This window comes from Nicotiana tabacum, chromosome 13 (assembly GCF_000715075.1).
Source record: "Nicotiana tabacum cultivar K326 chromosome 13, ASM71507v2, whole genome shotgun sequence".
NCBI lineage: Eukaryota > Viridiplantae > Streptophyta > Magnoliopsida > Solanales > Solanaceae > Nicotiana > Nicotiana tabacum.
Genome location: NC_134092.1, coordinates 49,655,446 through 49,673,986, shown reverse-complemented (window position 1 = coordinate 49,673,986; position 18,541 = coordinate 49,655,446). Strand labels below are relative to the sequence as shown.

The 18,541-nt window shown below is 39.5% G+C and overlaps 1 protein-coding gene across 1 annotated transcript; it reads right to left on the bottom strand.

The window, feature by feature from the left end:
- Positions 1-5,202: 5,202 nt before the first annotated feature.
- LOC142168117 (uncharacterized) lies at positions 5,203-6,189 on the bottom strand. Its single transcript, XM_075228778.1, has one exon. The coding sequence runs from the start codon at positions 6,187-6,189 to the stop codon at positions 5,203-5,205; it is 987 nt and encodes a 328-aa protein (XP_075084879.1).
- Positions 6,190-18,541: the final 12,352 nt, after the last annotated feature.

Below are 18,541 nucleotides of genomic sequence, written 5' to 3'. Positions count from 1 at the left end.
ATGTTAGATAGCCCATAACCCAAGATCATTTTCATCACATTGATAACATAAAAATCTACTCTTCCTTTATTCAGAGTTCATTATTTGTTTTCTTTTTATTTTAATTAGATTAGAGTCATATACTTCTAGGTTTAATTCTTATTTAAATAATTAGGATAGTCTAATTTAGTTAATAGTTAATCACAAGTCCTCATGGCTTCGACATCTCACTTTTAGTCACTTTATTAGTTGACGACCGCGTATACTTGCGTGTGCGTTTGGCCGCAATAAGTTTTTGGCGCCGTTGTCGGGGATTTAGAATTAGCTTAATTTCTAGATTAGACATTTTTTTTAAGCAAATCCACTAGGCGAGGTGCCTAGGGCTAGTTTTTATATATATAAAATAAAATAAAACACAATGTCAATGAGTCTACGAAATGTAGTTGCCTACCTAATGAAATTGCATACTCCCTATTATCAGTCTTGAGTAGTGTACTCAAAATTGATATCACATAATGTACTAAAAAGTGGCCAATGCAATAAGGTATTACATTACAGAAATGGCCACAATTCGTAAAACTTCTAATTTTGCCATGTTGGCTCTTCTTCTTGATGATTTTCTGCCTTGAGATGATTATGTGCTTTGCATGAAACAATGCATTCTCATGTGTTATGAACCTGCAAATAGATGAGCTATAGAAATTTGAGGCCAAATACTGCATTTTTTCAAGTGTCCAGTGGTGAGATTTGTTGGTGAGTGTGTCCTTTTGCGCCCAGTTTTCATTCATGATCCTTGCCCTTAAGTGTGAATCCCTTGCTAGCATGCCTTCCTCGTGTGTCATAGGTGATGTTGTTGCTGATCCTTTCCTGGTTGTCCTCTTCTTGAAACCCATAGAGTCCTTTGAAAGCCAGTGTCTCGCCCACATAGAACTGGGCAGTGTTGTGACCATGGTATCTTGTGTCCAGAATTTCATCACAATTGGTGCCTTTGTGTGTGTATCCTCTCCTAGCCCATATTCCTTGCATATCAGTAGTGATTTTGATGTATAGCAGCTCCTTGTTATCCAACTCATATGATCTGTGCGATGACTCAAACCACACTGCCTCGACCAAGAAAATTTGGGCAGTGTTGAAATTTTTTCTTTGTTTCTGTCCTTATCAGCTTGCATTCTACTATTGTTTGCTAAATTGATTATTTTCTTGACTTATTGGGACAATGGACATGAAGAATGCCATGCCACAGTTCCCCTATACTGTCGTAATCACTTAGCATTTTTCTTAGAATCTTCAATGCCATGCTTGTGCCTATCCTTGCTTCCCTCCCGGTGGAATGAGTACATAGTAATAATACCACCAACTGGAAGTTGTTCAAAGAGTAGGGCATGACCAAAGTAACGTTTCCTGCAAAAACGAAAACAAGGTTAGTGAAAAAACTGATCACCATGCTCTTCTCCATAAGGATTTGAGCATAGTGATTTGAGTGTTTGATCTCCAGTAGAATCAATTTCCTCTGCATTGCTGTATGTGTGAATATTCCTGTGTGATTTTGCCTGGCTCCATGAATGTAATGTTGAAGAACTGGACTGCACTGAGTTGATCCATAGCACTCCCCTTGCTCCCTGATTCAATAGCACATGCTGCATATTTCTGGGCAGCATACTCTTGTACTTCCAGCTTGGTGCAGTCCTGTTGTGTGTCTCATATTGAAAACTACCATGAGTCCTCTAATGTCTGTAACTTCTGTAGATATTGTACGAATGATTGACCCTTGAACCATGAAGGTAATGTTCATTATACTGCACATGAGCCACTTCTGTGATCCCTCCAAGTTCATGCTTATGCTTACCATATTTACTCCTTCAAAGGAATCAGCACTAAGTGCTAATACCACCCATTGAACTCGTAAAATATGATAAGGCATGAAGATAGTAATATTTCCTGCAAAAAAGAAAACAAGGTTAGTGAAAAAAATGATCAATATATTCTCCTCCCAAAGGATTTGAACATGTTGATCCAGTGAACTCTCCTGTCCCCTGCACTTCCTTAGCTCCTCCTACCTTGATTCTTGGCAACCTTTACCCTCAAGTATGGACATTATAATTTGTCTTCATTCACTATCCTCCTCCCTTGAATATCCAGTTGCCAGAAATCTTGGCATTCTATATCTCCATAATCTAGAGCAAAATTGGCAAGATGGTCAGCCAATTTGTTCCCTTCTCTAAAAATGTGTGACACCTTATAGTTTCACCCTTCCAAATGTTGCATGATCTCCTCCACCTGATCAACTATACACCATGGTGGCTTCCAAGATCCATCAATAATTTTCTTCAGCAGCATCGAGTCTGTTTGGATCCATACCTGTGAGTACTAATTCAACCTGCAGAACCTCAATGCTTCTACAATAGCCACTACCTCTGCCTCTGCCTCTGTGTTTGTAGCCTCATTTATTTACTTTCCTGCTGCATAACATACATCTCCAGTTTCATTCCTTATGCAGTATCCAATTGCACTCCTTCCTGGGTTCCCCCTCGATGCACCATCTGTGTTTACTTTGAGCCATCCTTTCCCTGGCAAATCCCAGGAAACTTTGTCAACCTTCAATCGAGGAGTAAATTTTCCATCATCAATAGTAATTCATGCCATTTGTGTGGAACATTACGCACTCCTGGCTTTCTTACTTGTACAAGGTCTTGTAGACTGGAAGAGACTTAATATATCACACGACTAGTTGAGACAGTATCTCCATACTTCATGTTATTCCTTCTCTTCCATAATTCCCACACTACACAAGAAGGTAAAGCCAGCATAATTGTTTTGAGTCTAGCACAAACCTTGGCAGTCCAACATTTAGTGATAGCTTGATGCATTGTGAACCCCTCCATGTCAATACCTGCCCTCGAAAGGAAGTACCTCCAAGCATTTCTTGCAGTCTCAGAATTGAAAACAGATGTTGTAGAGTTTCTTCCTTAGGCTGTGTGCAGCACCAGCATTTTGAGGGCATAAAATATCCCCGTCTCCTCATGAAGTCATCTAGAGGTAATTTTTCTTTCCAAACCTTCCACATGAAAAATGCAATTTTGAAAGGTAGGCCATTCACCCAAATCATCTTGTAAGCTGCTCTTGGTTCATCTCTCCTTCTCAAATACTCCCAGGCAGTTTTAACACTGAAGTAGCCTCGAGTTTCCAACATCCAATAAGGCACATCAAGTACCTCATACATAGTGGGTGGCTTGATTTTTTCCACAATATGCAGGGCATATTCCTCAGGTAAAACCTCCAGAATTCTGTCTACATTCCATGCACCCTCCTCAACCACATCATATACATTATGAACTGACTCGTCTATCCCAAAATCTTGAGGAACAATGAAGTACAAAGCTTCTAATCCTGTCCAGTTGTCATACCAAAAAAGTGAGGATCCCATCTTTGGATGCCACATTATTTGGTGCTCAATTAAATCCCTACACTCTAACATCTTCCTCCATACATGTGACCCTTCCCTCCATGGAACAATCAGAGAATTCATTTTTTTACAATACTTTTGGCTCATAAATGAGCTCCACAGACTTGGCTTGGTTCAATAGTTCCACCACAATTTGCAGAACAATGCTTTAGATACATCGTGCAGTGATCTAAAGCCAATCCCCCCCTCTTCATATGGCATACACAAGGTGTTCCAAGATGCTCAATGCCTATTATTGCCTCCTACTGAGCTACTCCAAAACAACTGAGCAAATATTGTATACAGCTTGTTTATAACATAATTAGGAGGATTTACTGCAGAGAGTATGTGTATGGGCATACTCTGAAGCACATGAGCAATCAGCACAGCTCTTCCTCCTATAGAAAGCAACTTCCCCTTCCATGCTTGCAATTTGTCTAGTACCTTAGTGATCAAACCTTGATAGTAATCCATTTTTCTCCTCGAGTAAAAAATAGGACAGCCTAGGTACATAAATGGGAATTCCTGCCTTTTGATCCCAATGATTCTTTCCACTTTTGTAGCCACCTCAATACTTGTTGAATGGTGCATGTAAACTGCAGATTTGCTCTTGTTCACCAGTTGCCTAGATGCAGCCTCATATACACTCAAAACTTTCATTATTAATCGCAGAGATGTAGCATCAGATGAAGAGAAAATAATAGTGTCGTTTGCGTATGCTAAATGGTTGATTTTGGGACTCCATTTAGGCATGCCAAAGCCACAGAAATACAAGTTCAAATGTAAATCATTTAGACCCCTCGACAGTGCCTCAGCAGCTAGAATAAATATGGTGGGTGACAATGGATCCCCTTGCTTAACACCTCTTGATGATTTGGAAAAAACATGAGCCTGCCTATTGATGAGCACAGAATACCAATTGTTTGACACAATTCCAAACACCAAACCAATAAATCTCTCAGAAAATCCCAACTTCCTAAGCACTTTAGTCAGAAAGATCCAAGACAACCTGTCAAATGCCTTAGTCATGTCGAGCTTCATTACCACATTTGGTCCAGCTTTTGTTCTGAGCCTAATGTCTGTAATTATCTCCTGAGTGAGCAGTATATTTTCAACAATGCTCCTCCCTTTCACAAATCCAGATTGCTCCTCAGAAATAATATTAGGCAATAGCCCCACTAGCCTCTCATGAATCACCCTCGAAATGACTTTGTTGGTAAAATTACTAAGTCTTATAGGCCTTATATCAGAAAATATTGTCACCTCTTTCTTCTTAGGTAAACGGACCAGATTTGTATGAGTCACACATTTTGGTAATTCATGGCCATTGTAAAAGGCTCTTACCATATCAAATAGATCATCTCCAATTATGTCCCAACATGAATGATAGAAGCTGCCTGTGTAACCATCTGGCCCCCTGCATTGTCTCCATTTAAACCAAACACTACATTTTTAAGCTCTTCTTTTGTTGGTTGCTTCACCAGTTCTGAATTCTGCTCCATATCAACCAGTCTAGGCACATGATTTATTATGTCAAATGATGTAGGGACTGTTGTTTCTCTAAATTGATCTTCATGGAATTTAACTGCTTCAACAGCAATTTCTTCATCTTCCTCAATCCAGTTACCTTGACTGTTTTGAATCCTTTTGAGCTGCAGCCTCTTCCTTCGACCATTGACTTGAGCATGAAAGAATTTGGTGTTCCTTTCACCATCTTTGAACCAAGCCATTCCTGATTTCTGTTTCCAGTATTGTTCCTCCAAGGAAAGGAATCTGATCAGCTATGCCTGCACTTTTTGTAGTCTCTCTCTATTCATCTTTGTAGGACTAGCTTCAAACTGAGCTTCATGAACCATAACTACTTCCTCCAAACTTGTAATCTTCTGAAATATGTCACCATATATTGCTCTACTCCAAGCTGACAATGCCTTTTTTAGCTTCTTTAACTTGTAATTGAACATGACAAATGGATTTGCACAGAAGTCTGCATGCCAGTTCTCTCTCAGTGCTTCTTTGAATGACTCATGCTTGACCCAAAAATTAAGAAACCTGAAAGGTTTATTCAGTGGAGCAGCCTCTATGTCACACTTCAGTAGCATGGGGTTGTGATCTGAGTCAATCTTCGACAGATGCGTTACTTCAATTCCTGGGAAAGTTTGCTGAAATTCAACATTTGCTAGACATCTATCTAGCCTCTTGAAAATACAATCTTCTTCTGCCCTCCCATTCCACCAAGTAAATATACTACCTTTGAAGCCAAGATCAAATAAGTTGCATGAATTGATGTAGTGTCGAAAGTCATCTATTTCATTCAATGACACTGGCAATCTACCAAACTTTTCTTCTTCATCCCAAATAACATTAAAATCTCCACCTATAAGCCATGGAACAGACATGTCCCTTGCGATTGCATACATTGAGTCCCATAATTCTATTCTCTCAATGGCGTCACATTTAGCATATACCAAAGTAAGAACCAGTTTTACATGTGTTTCAGTATGGAAAAGTCGTAGTGTCAGTTGTTGAACCATGTTATACATAATAGTAACATCAAATACCTCATCAATGAAAGCCCAAATCTTGTTTGACACATTTGCAATTGCTTGCGCAAAACCAATTTTTCTTCTATATCTCTCCAATTTTCTAGCTTGTTGCATTGGCTCCATTAATCCTATAAATTCAAAATGGTGTTGCCTATGCATCTTGATAAGCCTCTCAAAAGCTTGTTGAGTGTTTACTGACCTTATATTCCAGATAAGTGCATCCATTACTGATTATTTGATTTGGTCAGAGTCATCCTCGTTTGTACACCACCTGTATGCACAGCAGTGTTGTCTTTCTACTATTTCTTCCTTCCTTTTGCTGCTGATTTAGCCTTTTCAATATGCCTAGGTGATAGATCACCCTGCCTAGCTACATTGAGGAAATTCTGGGCTGTAGATTCTTGATCCAAATCCTTGCATGTTCTGTCAACTTCTTCATCTACATCATTGGCATCATTAACTCCCAGTGCATCCACAGTATTTGGTTTTTGAAGTTTAGGCACCATAGCTTGTTCCTCTCCTTTCTTCTGCAACTTCAATTGTGTGGACTCCAATGGAACAGTATTTTTAGGTTGAACTGGAGGTTGTGCATTGAGCAGCTGCTCATTCCCAGTATTTGCAATCTCCTTTTGATTATCATCAACAATCACATTTTGTACTGCAATCTCCCTTGTTCCTTCTGGATCAACAGCATCAGTCCCTCTCCCTTCAGAATTCTCTGTACCTATTCCATCACTTCTTGTTGCAACTTGCCTATCCTTGCCTGCTTCCTGCTCATTGGACTCCATATTAACATTGTTTGGATTTTCTTCAGAAGTGTTCTTACCTGTAACAATGGGATCTCCATTTACACTTTGTTCCTCTCCCTCTTGATCATCATCAATTGGTTCATCATCAGCTGGTACTCCATCTGGAACTTCACCTTCATCAGAATCCTCCTCAATTTGATCAAACCATAGCCTACCTCCACTCCATTGAACTCTCTCATTCACCTTAGGAAAATCACTCCTTGTCTTAGCTCCAGAAGATTGATTGTCAGTGGTTTTGGCCAATTCTCTATCCACAAGAGTATCTTGTGATGGTATGTCCTGACATGATGTATTAATACCAACTGCATTGTCCTTGAAGGTTCTTTGTACCCACTGAGCAGTTGATTCCTTAGCTCTATTTGTCTCCTTCCCTTTCCCAGTTGGAGTGGTATCCACACAACCATTAGTTGAACCAATCCCAACTGAATTAGGATTAAAAACTGGTGCTGCTGGATTTAACTTCCTAGCATTATTAGCATTAGATTTCTGCCTTTGTTGAGCTGTTATTTGATCCCTAGTTACTGGATTTCTAGGACTTGGTTGATCATCCACTAACATCAATTGATTACCATTTTCTTCCTCATCATCCATCACCTCTAAAACTGCAAACTTATTTCCCACTTGAACCTGGTTATTTGCTCCTTGGTCGACTGGTACTATTTCTTTCCCAATCTTACTTTGAATTTCATTCTGTTTTCCACTATTCTTACCATTATTTCCTCCATTACCTTGTTGCTTTTCACCTTGCTGTACTGGAACAATTTCTTTTCCGGTCTTTCCTTGAACTTCAGTCTGATTAGCAATAGCCTTAACTCGATTATCCTTCACTTCTTTCCACTGCTCCTTTGAATTTCCATCTACACTTCCCACAACCTTACCACTAGAAAGAATCATCAAAGGTTGTTGATTAGCATTGTTTGATCAGCTTCCTTCACAGGTTGTTTTGCATTGTATTTTTCCACATACAACTCTGGATGCAGTCTCCAGCATTTAAACTCATCATGTCCTTGCAACTTACAAGTTTTGCAATATTTAGGAAGCATATCATATTGGATCTTTACCCATTCTATTCTTGTCTCACCAGTTGCCTCATTCTCAATATCCATTCTAATGTTTTTAGGTAATTCAGCTAGAAGATCAACTAGCACTTTCACCCTCGCACAACTAGGTCTAGTTTTATTGATAGTAGCCATATCTAGATGCAAAGGCTTCCCCACTGCTGAAGCTAAGGAAAATAGACATTCCTTAACAAAAAATGTAGGTAACAAACCTGTAAACAATATCCACGCCATGGCTTTAGGAGTTTCCTCACCAACTTTAAATTTAGAATCATAAATAAAAGGCCTCAACTGATACTCGTGTCCATCCTTGTCCTTAATGTAATGAGCATTCTTTGATGTAAAACTAATAAAATCCTGCCATAATGTCATTCTTATTAGAACATGCATGTCCCTTAGAACACCAATATTACACTCTCATTTGATACCACACTGTCCAAGGATCATGCGACGTAACTATTATAGGTCTGGCCAGCCATAAGATAGTTTTTCAATGATAGCATACTGTAGGCCTTCGATCACGTTCATTCTTTCCACTTCTTCTTCTGTAAACTTGACAGCAGGTTCGTCGCAATTCAATAACGCAGCTCTATGAAGGGGAATAGGTTCAATAGTGGTCGCTCGTTCGTGCATGGATGCATTTAACGTACTAGGTTTGAGAAGTTTTGAGTAATCCATTGGCAGGGGATTGGTGTTTGGGGAAGTAGAGTTTGGGGCGAGGGTGGGGGGAGGCTGACTAGCCGATAAAGATGGTTGGCCGCCGACCGGCTAGGCCATGAGAGCTCTCGAATGTGAAATCGCCTCAAAATCGCTTGGGAGTCGCCAGAGCTTCTCTCTCCTCACTCCCAGCTCATTTTTTTTTCTAGATCAGACTTTTTTTTTTAGCAAATCCACTAGGCGAGGCGCCTAGGGCTAGTTTTTATATAAATAATAAAGCAATAAAATAAAGTATCATCTTGTCTTACGACCAGTAAGACCGTAAGATATGACTACTAAATAGGTCCTATTATCAATTTTGGGCTTGTGATACCCAAAACTGATATTACAAAATGAACTACTAAGAATATGAAATATAATGTCTAAAACTTTTATAAAAACTAGCCTATTGCAGACATAGCTACTTTCTGCATTTGCGCACAATTGATTGTCAAAATGGCCCGTGAAAGTGTACTGCTCAATACTTGTGTATTCCAAATCCATTGTATGCGATAGCCTCATGTGCATATACAGTTTTCATTTCACTGATGTTCCAAATCGAGGTGTAATGAAGTGGCTATTCGCTGCCTCCCTCCCTGTCCACCAGCATTTGCGAATGATGAAAGTGCATTTTAGCTTCCATATTTGGGGCACAATCCATGTCTGAACATATGCATTCTCTCCCAGAAAATCTTCCCTGTATATCCTACTTGATGAAGGTGATGAGCTGGTCCATTTGCTGCTATGCGGTTCTTCCATAAAACCATTGGAAAGACGCTGACTCGCCCATTCGAACCTGTTCATCTGTTCTAGCATGCCTGCTTTGATGCTATTCTTTTTTGAATTTCTGGCATATTTAGCTGCTATTTCTGTGTCAATCCATTCCTGGGATATTGAACTAAGGATTTGTACTGGAATTTTACCTCACAGCACACCTCTTGATCCCTTTATATTTAGTCAATTAACCTGTACCTCTCCTTGTTGCCCTGTCGAATTTTCTGGGCATTCCCCTGTTGCAGATCCTTTTTTATATGGCTCTTTGATGTAAAAAAAACTACTGGTCTTCACATTAAGTCTTAAGGAACTAAGGATTAAACTTTTACTTTTATCTTTACAAGTTTTTTTTTCTTTTTGTAAATATTTTTATTTTTATAACAATTTGATCTTTCTCTTAGTGTGTTTCTAGTTTTCTCAACATGACATTTGGGGATGAAATATCCGAAGGTAATGTTATTGATGAAGACGCTTGGTTGACGGAAGACTTTTATGGCCCATCTTTTTGTGCTTGTTATAACCTGAACTCTGGGAGGTCTGAATTTGAATATGGGAGTAAGGATTGGTATTGGGACGAATATTCTCGATTAAGGGAAAATGCGGAACGATGTTGTCTTCTAACAACGTTGGTGAGTGAGTGGTCTAAAGAGAGAGATGAGCTTGCACATAAAATTGACAATTTTGGCTTGGTTGTGCATAACTTGGATGCAGATTTGAGTGCAAAGGTTGATACGTGTAACGCCCAATAATTTCTTGCACATAAAATTGACAATTTTGGCTTGGATGTGCATAACTTGGATGCAGATTTGAGTGCAAAGGTTGATGCATGTAACGCCTAATAATTTAATGAAGAGTTATGTGAAGCTGAAAAAAATCTTCTAGACCAAATTGAGGAGCTAAAACAAGAATACCAATCATTAGACCATGTTTTTCTTGATGATGCCATTGTTAAGAAGAGTGCTCTAGAGTCATATGAGGGAATAGATAATATTAATTTGGGAGACTTGACTGTATGTATATACGGGGATGTAAATAGTAGTACAATTCATGAGTTAGGGCGCATTAGACCTCACTCCAATCATTTTTCCACATTGTGTTTAGATAGTGAGATAGTAATCGAGTCATCTGAACCTATGGGGGAGTCAAAGAGTGAGGATGAGTGTGCCTATATTTTTGAATTTGATGTGCCGAAAAACAAAAATTACATTCCTCATCTAAAGGCCGAGAAGTGCAGAGTGAAAAATTTATTACTTGGCCTGGTTATCTTTGTAGCCCCACCACTAGAGCATAACCGCAGACTGGATGCCATGTTAGGGGTACAATTCATAAGTTCAAGGTGGAGAAAAAAGTGGTTCGAGTCGTGCCATGACGTTAAATTAGGCGTTTGTTGGGAGGCAACCCAGCTTTACTGCTTTTTTTTATTTTTGTTTGTTTTTGGTTTATTTTATTTTTTATTATTTTTGTAGTGTTGTTTTATTTTGTAGGATTTTGAGCATATGGAGCAAAGCCATAGAAAGTGTGCAAAAGTGATCCAGATGGTTGGAACTAAGTGTGGGGTGCCCGCACAAAGGACCATCCTTGGGAGAAGTCTTAGTACCCCATGAGCTGCTAGTGCTTCGACCTTTGGCCTTTCAGGGAATTTTTTGTCCACCCTCGTTATTTTTTTTACTTTATTTGTGCATTGGGGATATTGCACTATTTTAAGTGTGGGGCGGGAGAATTCCTTTAGATCATTAGTAGTATTATATTAATATGTTAATTTTTTATTTTTCTCAGTTTCGTATTTTTGTTTTTTATAGTAGTGTAGCATTTTAGGTGATTAATTCTAAAATTAAAAAAGAAAACAGAAAAAATCGAAAAATATTGGACTTGTCCTGATGATGGATCTCCTAGACAGTTTTCTTGAGGAATTAAAGTCTAGCAAAAAAATTAAAAAATAATAATAATAATACAAAAGTATGTCTTTTTATTTTTTAGGTAGTAATAATCCCCCGTGGTTTTTCTTTGTGTCTCAATTCTTTTCCATGGGATGTAGTTTGAACCGGATAGTAATTTTTAATTTTTTAGAGTAGATTAGAATGTAGGAAATAAATGGAGGAAGAAAGATGAATCTAGGCGCTCTTGACTTATTTGATAGTAGCATATTTAGGCTATGGCATGTGTAGTACCTTCCCTATGTTTTAAAATTGGTCATGAGGCCTTTATAAAATGGATAGCATGTTTTGTGGCGCCTATGTCTCGTTTACTTGACTTATGTTCACTTTGTGCTAAATGCTTAATATCTCGTGGCTTTGTGAATACTTGCATTAGTTGAGAGTTAGAATGGGATCGTCCCTTAGTGAGTCATGTGCCATTTGTTATGAGATTTTTGTGATTGAGTCTAGAACTTACCCGGTATGTGAGTTGAAGCGAAATTTTAGGTGATGCTCGGTTTGAGAAATGATTTTAGGCTTTCTTTGATATTTTTTATCTTATTGCTTACCATAAATAAAATTTATCCCTAATTACCCCTTTTGAGTCTATAGACTTTTATTTAGCACCCACATTACGAGCCTATACCCTTTTGTTCTTAATTGACATTGTTTTTATCCTTTTACCTCTTAAAATACTTTAATTGTAAAATGAGCGCTAAAAGAAGTAAAAAGGGACTAAGTGTGGGGTGACTTTTGAGTGGAACCAATGAAAGAAAGAAGGGTACACTTATTTTGTAAAATAATACACTACTAGCAGAAATTTAAAAAGAAAAAAAAAAGAAGAAAAATCTGAAGAAGAAAAAAGAGAAGGAAAAAGAATAGGTGAATAAATTATTGTTTTGTTCTTGCTAGTGGAGTATAAACTAAAGTAGTGCTTAAAGAAAGAGGGAACATTTTTAGGGGTGATATTGTTTGTGAAGTTGAAATTGGATTGAGGAAATATGCGTTTAAAGTTGATTATGTGATATGTTAAATTATTTAGGAGGGTGAACCAATATTCCTAAATATATCCTTCCCGTCCCTTAGCCCACATTACAACCATGAAAAAGTGCTAATTAATTTTAGACTGAGTGAGCCTACATCAGTAGAGATTTACATTAAGGGCAAGTCTATGGTAACAATTGCATGCATGTGACTTCTTTATGAGAGTGAGCGGTTTTCTTTGATAGATGTGATTCTTTAAAATATATTTGAGCATTTGATTCATGGATTCAACTTACTCTCTTATTCTTGTTGTGAGGGCACATAGTTTCACGAGGGATAGATAATGTTATTAGACTTCTCTATGATGTTGGGTGTTCTCGCCATGAGTGCATTGTGACATTGAGTTGGTTTTTGAGGTTAGGATTGTTATGAGTATGTTATCTTTGTTCTGAATATTTTTGAATTATGGCATGAGTAAAGGGAAGTGTATGTGATTACATATGCTAATGTTTAATTATTTCTATCAACTATATTCATTGGTATAGTGTGCTTCAAAAGTATTAAATATGTTAAGTGCTCAAAGATAGTGTAAAGTGTTGGTTGACTCGAGGACGAGCAACGTTTAAGTGGGGTAGTGATGTTGGGCATATTTTCATATGTTTCGATATTAATTTACTCGCATTTTTATCGCTTTTTGGTTATATTTGATATTGAATACGCCCAACTCAGTTTGATTATAGAGTTTTATACTTATTTGGGTGTTAATGGATAATGCAGGTACATTGGAGATGGATTTTGAACAAAATGACGAATTTGGAGTATATGGTGAATTAATATTAAAAGGAGTCTTTATGTTGAAGACCAAAATCATTCAATGCGGAGGAAACCAAGTGAAATAAAGAATGAACGTATTTTGATGGGATCTTGGATGATGTAACGTAGACTTGATTATGTGGCATTAGAGTTTAGTTGAGATATTCCAATTAAATTGAAGCAGCAAACTAAATAAGACATTAGAAAAGAAAGATTAGGCAAAAGACACTTTGGAGGAAAGTAAATTGGCAACGGAGATTGAAATTGCAAAAAGCTTTCGGTTTGTCTAGCGCTAGCCCGGACGCTCGAAGCGGGGACTTGTCCTATTTCGCCCAAGACTTGATTATTTCGGCCCGACACGACCCCCAACTCGTATAAAAGGGGTCATAAACTTATTTTGGAGGGAGGGAACGTTTTTAGAGTAACTTTTGGACGAAGGGAAAGCACAGAGCCGTCGTGGAGGCCGGGTTTCATCTTTCTTCCATCAAACTTTGTAATTTTTATGTTTCTTTGTATGATTTATTCTTTGGCTACCATGTCTATGTGGAGCTAAACTTCACATTCTAGGGTTGTGGTTCTTTCGTGACTATTGTTATTTGGATATTGAATTGTTCTTATTATTTTATCATATTGGTTTATTTATTCAATCTTGCGTTTAATTATTTGATTGCTTGATCACCAATTGAATACTACTTACAAATCAAGGGTTGAACTCGAAAGTGGGAATTATAGATTCCATATAGGATTGAGTAGAGCAAGTTCTTGAACCTGGGCATCAGGGAATGGATTCGCGGTTAGGCTAGATATATACCTAATTGCCTTGCTTGGTTGATGTATAGAAATTATAAATGAGTTCTTGTTGATTCTAACTCCATAGAAATATAGGCATTAGTTTAGCTTGAATAGGCGAGTAAGAGTTCAACAAATTCTTATGAGCAATATTAACCATGTCAACCAATAAGCTAGATAAATTAGTTAGTCAATTTAATTGAAGAATACAATAGGAATGTTAGATAGCCCATAACCCTAGATCGTTTTTATCACATTGATAACATAAAAATCTACTCTTCCTTTGTTCAGAGTTCCTTATTTGTTTTCTTTTTATTTTAATTAGATTAGAGTCATATACTTCTAGGTTTAATTCTTATTTAGATAATTAGGATTGTCTAATTTAGTTAATAGTTAATCATAAGTCCTCATGGGTTCGACATCCGACCTTTAGTCACTTTATTACTTGACGATCGCGTATACTTGTGTGTGCAGTTGATTGTTGTGTTGTGATTGAGATGTGCATACAGTGGCATAAGAGTGGTGTGTATACTGATGCGCATGCGGCGAGATAAGGGGGCTTATGCGTGTGTTGCTAGTAAGGGAAAATACTTCATTGTGATGCATACGCAGCAAGATAAGGGGGCTAAAGCGCGTGAAGCTATTTCGGAAAAATATTTTAAATTGTGAAGCTCACGCGGCGTCATAAGGGTGAATTGTGACTTGTGATTTGTGATTATGAGGTGCGGTACCTCGGGGTAATTTTTGTTGTTATTCTTATGATTGGTACGGCTTTATGAGTTGAACTTTTCAATGTTTCCTTAATTGTTTTCTCTTTGTGTATTACTTGCCGTGTTATTACAAGTTTACTTTTTGTTGTCATTTATTGATTTTATTTTCCGTTGTTAGCTATATATTGATATTATGTAAGTGTTATGTCTAGTGAGTATCTTGACTTGAACCTCATCACTACTCCACCGAGGTTAGTCTTGATACTTACTGGTATTGTTTATGGTGTACTCATATTACGCTTCTGCATATTTTGTGTAGATCTGGGTACCTAGGACCGTGTTGGACGCTAGTGAGTTGATTTAGATATTGCGGAGACTTCAAGGTATACCTGCATGATGCTCGCAGGCCTCGAAGTCACCTTCTAGTGATAATTTGCTACTGTTTATTTTATTTCCAAACAGTGTTGTATTTGAGATTGCTAGTGAACTCGCAATAGAGCTTATGACTCCATACTGCCGATTTTGGGGATGTATGACTATTGTTCTTTTTCAGTTATGTTATGCCATTTACTAGTTTAAGTGGTTTAATTCTGTTGATCTCGTCATGTGTAAGCTTACCTAGTCTTAGAGAATAGGTGTCATCACGATCCTCAATGTGGGATTTTGGATCGTGACAAGTTGGTATCAGAACTCTAGGTTCATAGGAACTACGAGTCATAAGAAAATTTAATAGAGTCTTGCGGATTGGTACGTAGACGTCTGTATTATCTTCGAGAGGCTATGAAACTATTAGGAAATTTCACTTCTTTCATTCCTTATCGTGCAGATTTATTGATTTCGGAATTTGAGCTTTGTCTTTATATTCTCTCACAGATGGTGAGAATACGAGATTCAGTTATTGACAATGCTTCCCCCAGTGCCGGTGTTGCTAAAGGCCGGGGCAGAGGTCGAGGCAGAGGCCGAGGAGGGTCACGTACTAAAGCTAGAGCACTTGCGAGAGCAGCATCTGAGGAGCTACCAGTAGCTCCGATTGGGGAGCAGGCACCTGAGACGCATGTTACTACCCCTAGACTTCAAGAGACTTTGGCGCATTTTCTGAGCTTGTTCGGTACTTTGGCTTAGGCAGGATTGATCCCAGTTGCACCAGCTACTTCTCAAACTGGAGGAGGAGCTCAAACTCCCGCCGCACGTACTCTAGAGTAGCGGGGTCATGTTGATTAGGCTCCCGGTGATATACTGGTACAACCCGTGACAGCGGTTCAGCCTGAGGTCAGGCCAGTGGCATCAGAGGAGGAGCAAAAGCGGTTAGAGAGGCTCAAGAGGTATTTTCCTCCAACTTTCAGTGACGTAGTTTCTGAGGATGCACAGGGCTTTCTATACCAGTGCCATCGTATTCTCCGCACTATTGGCATTGTGGAGTTGAGCGGGGTCGACTTTACTACTTTTCAGCTGATGGGGTCGGCATATAGGTAGTGGCAAGCTTATGATGAGAGTAGGCCAGTTGATGCAGCACCTCGCACTTGGGCTCAATTTTCTGATCTATTTTTGAGGGAGTGTGTTCCACAAACCCTCAGGGATGCATTGCGCACAGAATTCGAGCAGTTGCATCAGGGGACTATGACTGTGTCCGAGTATGCCATGAGGTTTAGTAAGCTATATCGTCATGCACCCACTTTGGTTTCTACAGTCAGAGATCGACTCCGCAGATTTATCGAGGGGCTCAGTTATGGTCTCAGATTCAAGATAGCACAGGAGCTGGAGACTGATACTCCATTTCAGAAGGTTGTGGAGATCGCTCGCAGGTTGGAGATATGCGTGGCCAGAAGAGGGAGGATAGAAAGGCCAAGAGGCCTCGAAATTTTGGAGGGTTTAGTGGTACCCTCTCAACAGTATCAGCTCGTCACGACAGAGGTTTCATCAATCGACTAGTACAATCTGCACTTCAGGTCACTCGCAATGTTCCATCTATTCAGGGACCTCAGAGTACTCACTTTGGTCAGCCATCTTAGATGCACCTCCTGTAGGGGGGCCTACATCGATCATTCTAGCCGTCTGGATCAGACTCAGTTCCAGCAGTCGCGCCCTCAGAGAGGTTATTTTGAGTGTGGTGATACCAGGCATATGGTGAGGGATTGTCCTAGACATCGGAGGGGTGGACCTCCACAGGGTACTCAGGCTATAGTTTCTACTCCAGTTACTGCTACACCTGCACAGCCGTCTAGAGGTGGAGGACAGGACGGTATAGATTGTCTTAGAGGGGGAGGCCAAGCCTGTTGTTATGCTTTTCCGGGTAGGACTGAGAGTGTTGCATCAGATGTTATCATCACAGGTATTGTTCTGGTATGTCATAGGGATGCACCAGTTTTATTTGATCCGGGCTCCACTTATTCGTATGTGTCATCTTACTTTGCTTCATATTTGGATATGTCTCATGATTCTTTGAGTACCCCTGTTTATGTGTATATGCCTCTTAGGGATTCTATTATGGTAGATTGTGTTTATCGATCGTGTTTGGTCACTATCGGGGGTTATAAGACTAGGATTGATCTTCTACTCCTCAGTATGGTGGACTTTGATTTTATTTTGGGCATGGACCGATTGTCGCCATATCACGCTATTCTTTATTGTCACGCCAAGACTGTGACGTTGGCCATGTCAGGGTTGCCGCGGTTGGAGTGGAGAGGTTTGTTGGTCCATGTTCCTAGCAAGGTAGTGTCTTTCCTGAAGGCACAGCGGATGGTTGAGAAGAGGTGCTTGTCATACTTAGCCTTGGTGAGGGATATTAGTGATGATACTCCTACCATTGAGTCAGTTTCGGTAATGAGAAATGTTCTAGATGTATTTCTAGCAGACCTACCCGATAGGAATATTGATTTTGGTACCCGATAGGAATATTGATTTTGGTATCGACTTGGTGCCGAGCACTCAACCCATCTCTATTCCATCATATCTCATGGCACTAGTTGAGCTGAAGGAATTAAAGGAACAGCTTCAGGAATTGCTTGATAAAGGTTTCATCAGACCGAGTGTCTCACCTCGGGGTGCTCCAGTTCTATTTGTGAAGAAGAAAGATGTCTCTATGAGGATGTGTATTGACTACAAGCAGCTGAACAAGGTAATAGTCAAGAACAAGTACCCACTAACGCGTATTGATGACTTGTTTGATTAGCTTTAGGGTGCTAGGGTATTCTCGAAGATTGACTTGAGATCGGGGTACAATCACTTGAAGATTCGGGCTTCAAATGTTCCGAAGACGTCTTTCAGGACCTGTTATGGTCACTTTGAGTTTCAGGTGGTGTCTTTCGGGCTGACCAATAACTCAGCACCATTTATGCACTTGATGAACAGCGTGTTCCATCCATATCTTGATTCCTTCGTCATTGTGCTCATTGGTGATATATTGGTGTATTCTCGTAGCCGGGAGGATCGTGAGCAGCACTTGAGGATCGTGCTCCAGACTTTGAGGGAGAAGAAGTTATATGCTAAATTCTCCAAGTGTGTGTTTTGGCTTGATTCGGTGGCATTTTTGGGCCATGTGATGTCCAGCGAGGGGATTAAGGTGGATCCGAAGAAGATTGAGGCAATTCAGAGTTGGCCCGAGCCTTCTACCGCTACTGAGATCCGAAATTTTCTAGGATTGGTGGGGTATTATCGTCGTTTTGTGGAGGGTTTTTCATCCATCGCAGCTCTTTTGACTAGATTGACTCAGAAGGGTGCCCCAGTCATGTGGTTTGACGAGTGTGAGGAGAGCTTTCAGAAGCTCAAGACTGCCTTAACTACAGCTCCAGTTCTGGTTTTGCCTTCAGCATCGGGTTCTTATACAGCCTATTATAATGCTTCACATGTTGGCATTGGGTGTGTGTTGATGCAGGAGGGTAGAGTGATTGCTTATGCTTCACGTCAGTCGAAACCACATGAGAAGAACTACCCGGTACACGACTTAGAGTTAGCAGCCATTGTTCATGCACTAAAAATTTGGAGGCAACGGTGTGTCATGTGAGGTGTTCACGGATCACATGAGTGTATAGCAC

Coding starts and splice junctions, on each gene's coding strand:
- LOC142168117 (XM_075228778.1), bottom strand. CDS start 6,189: ATGGATGCACTTATCTGGAATATAAGGTCAGTAAACACTCAACAAGCT.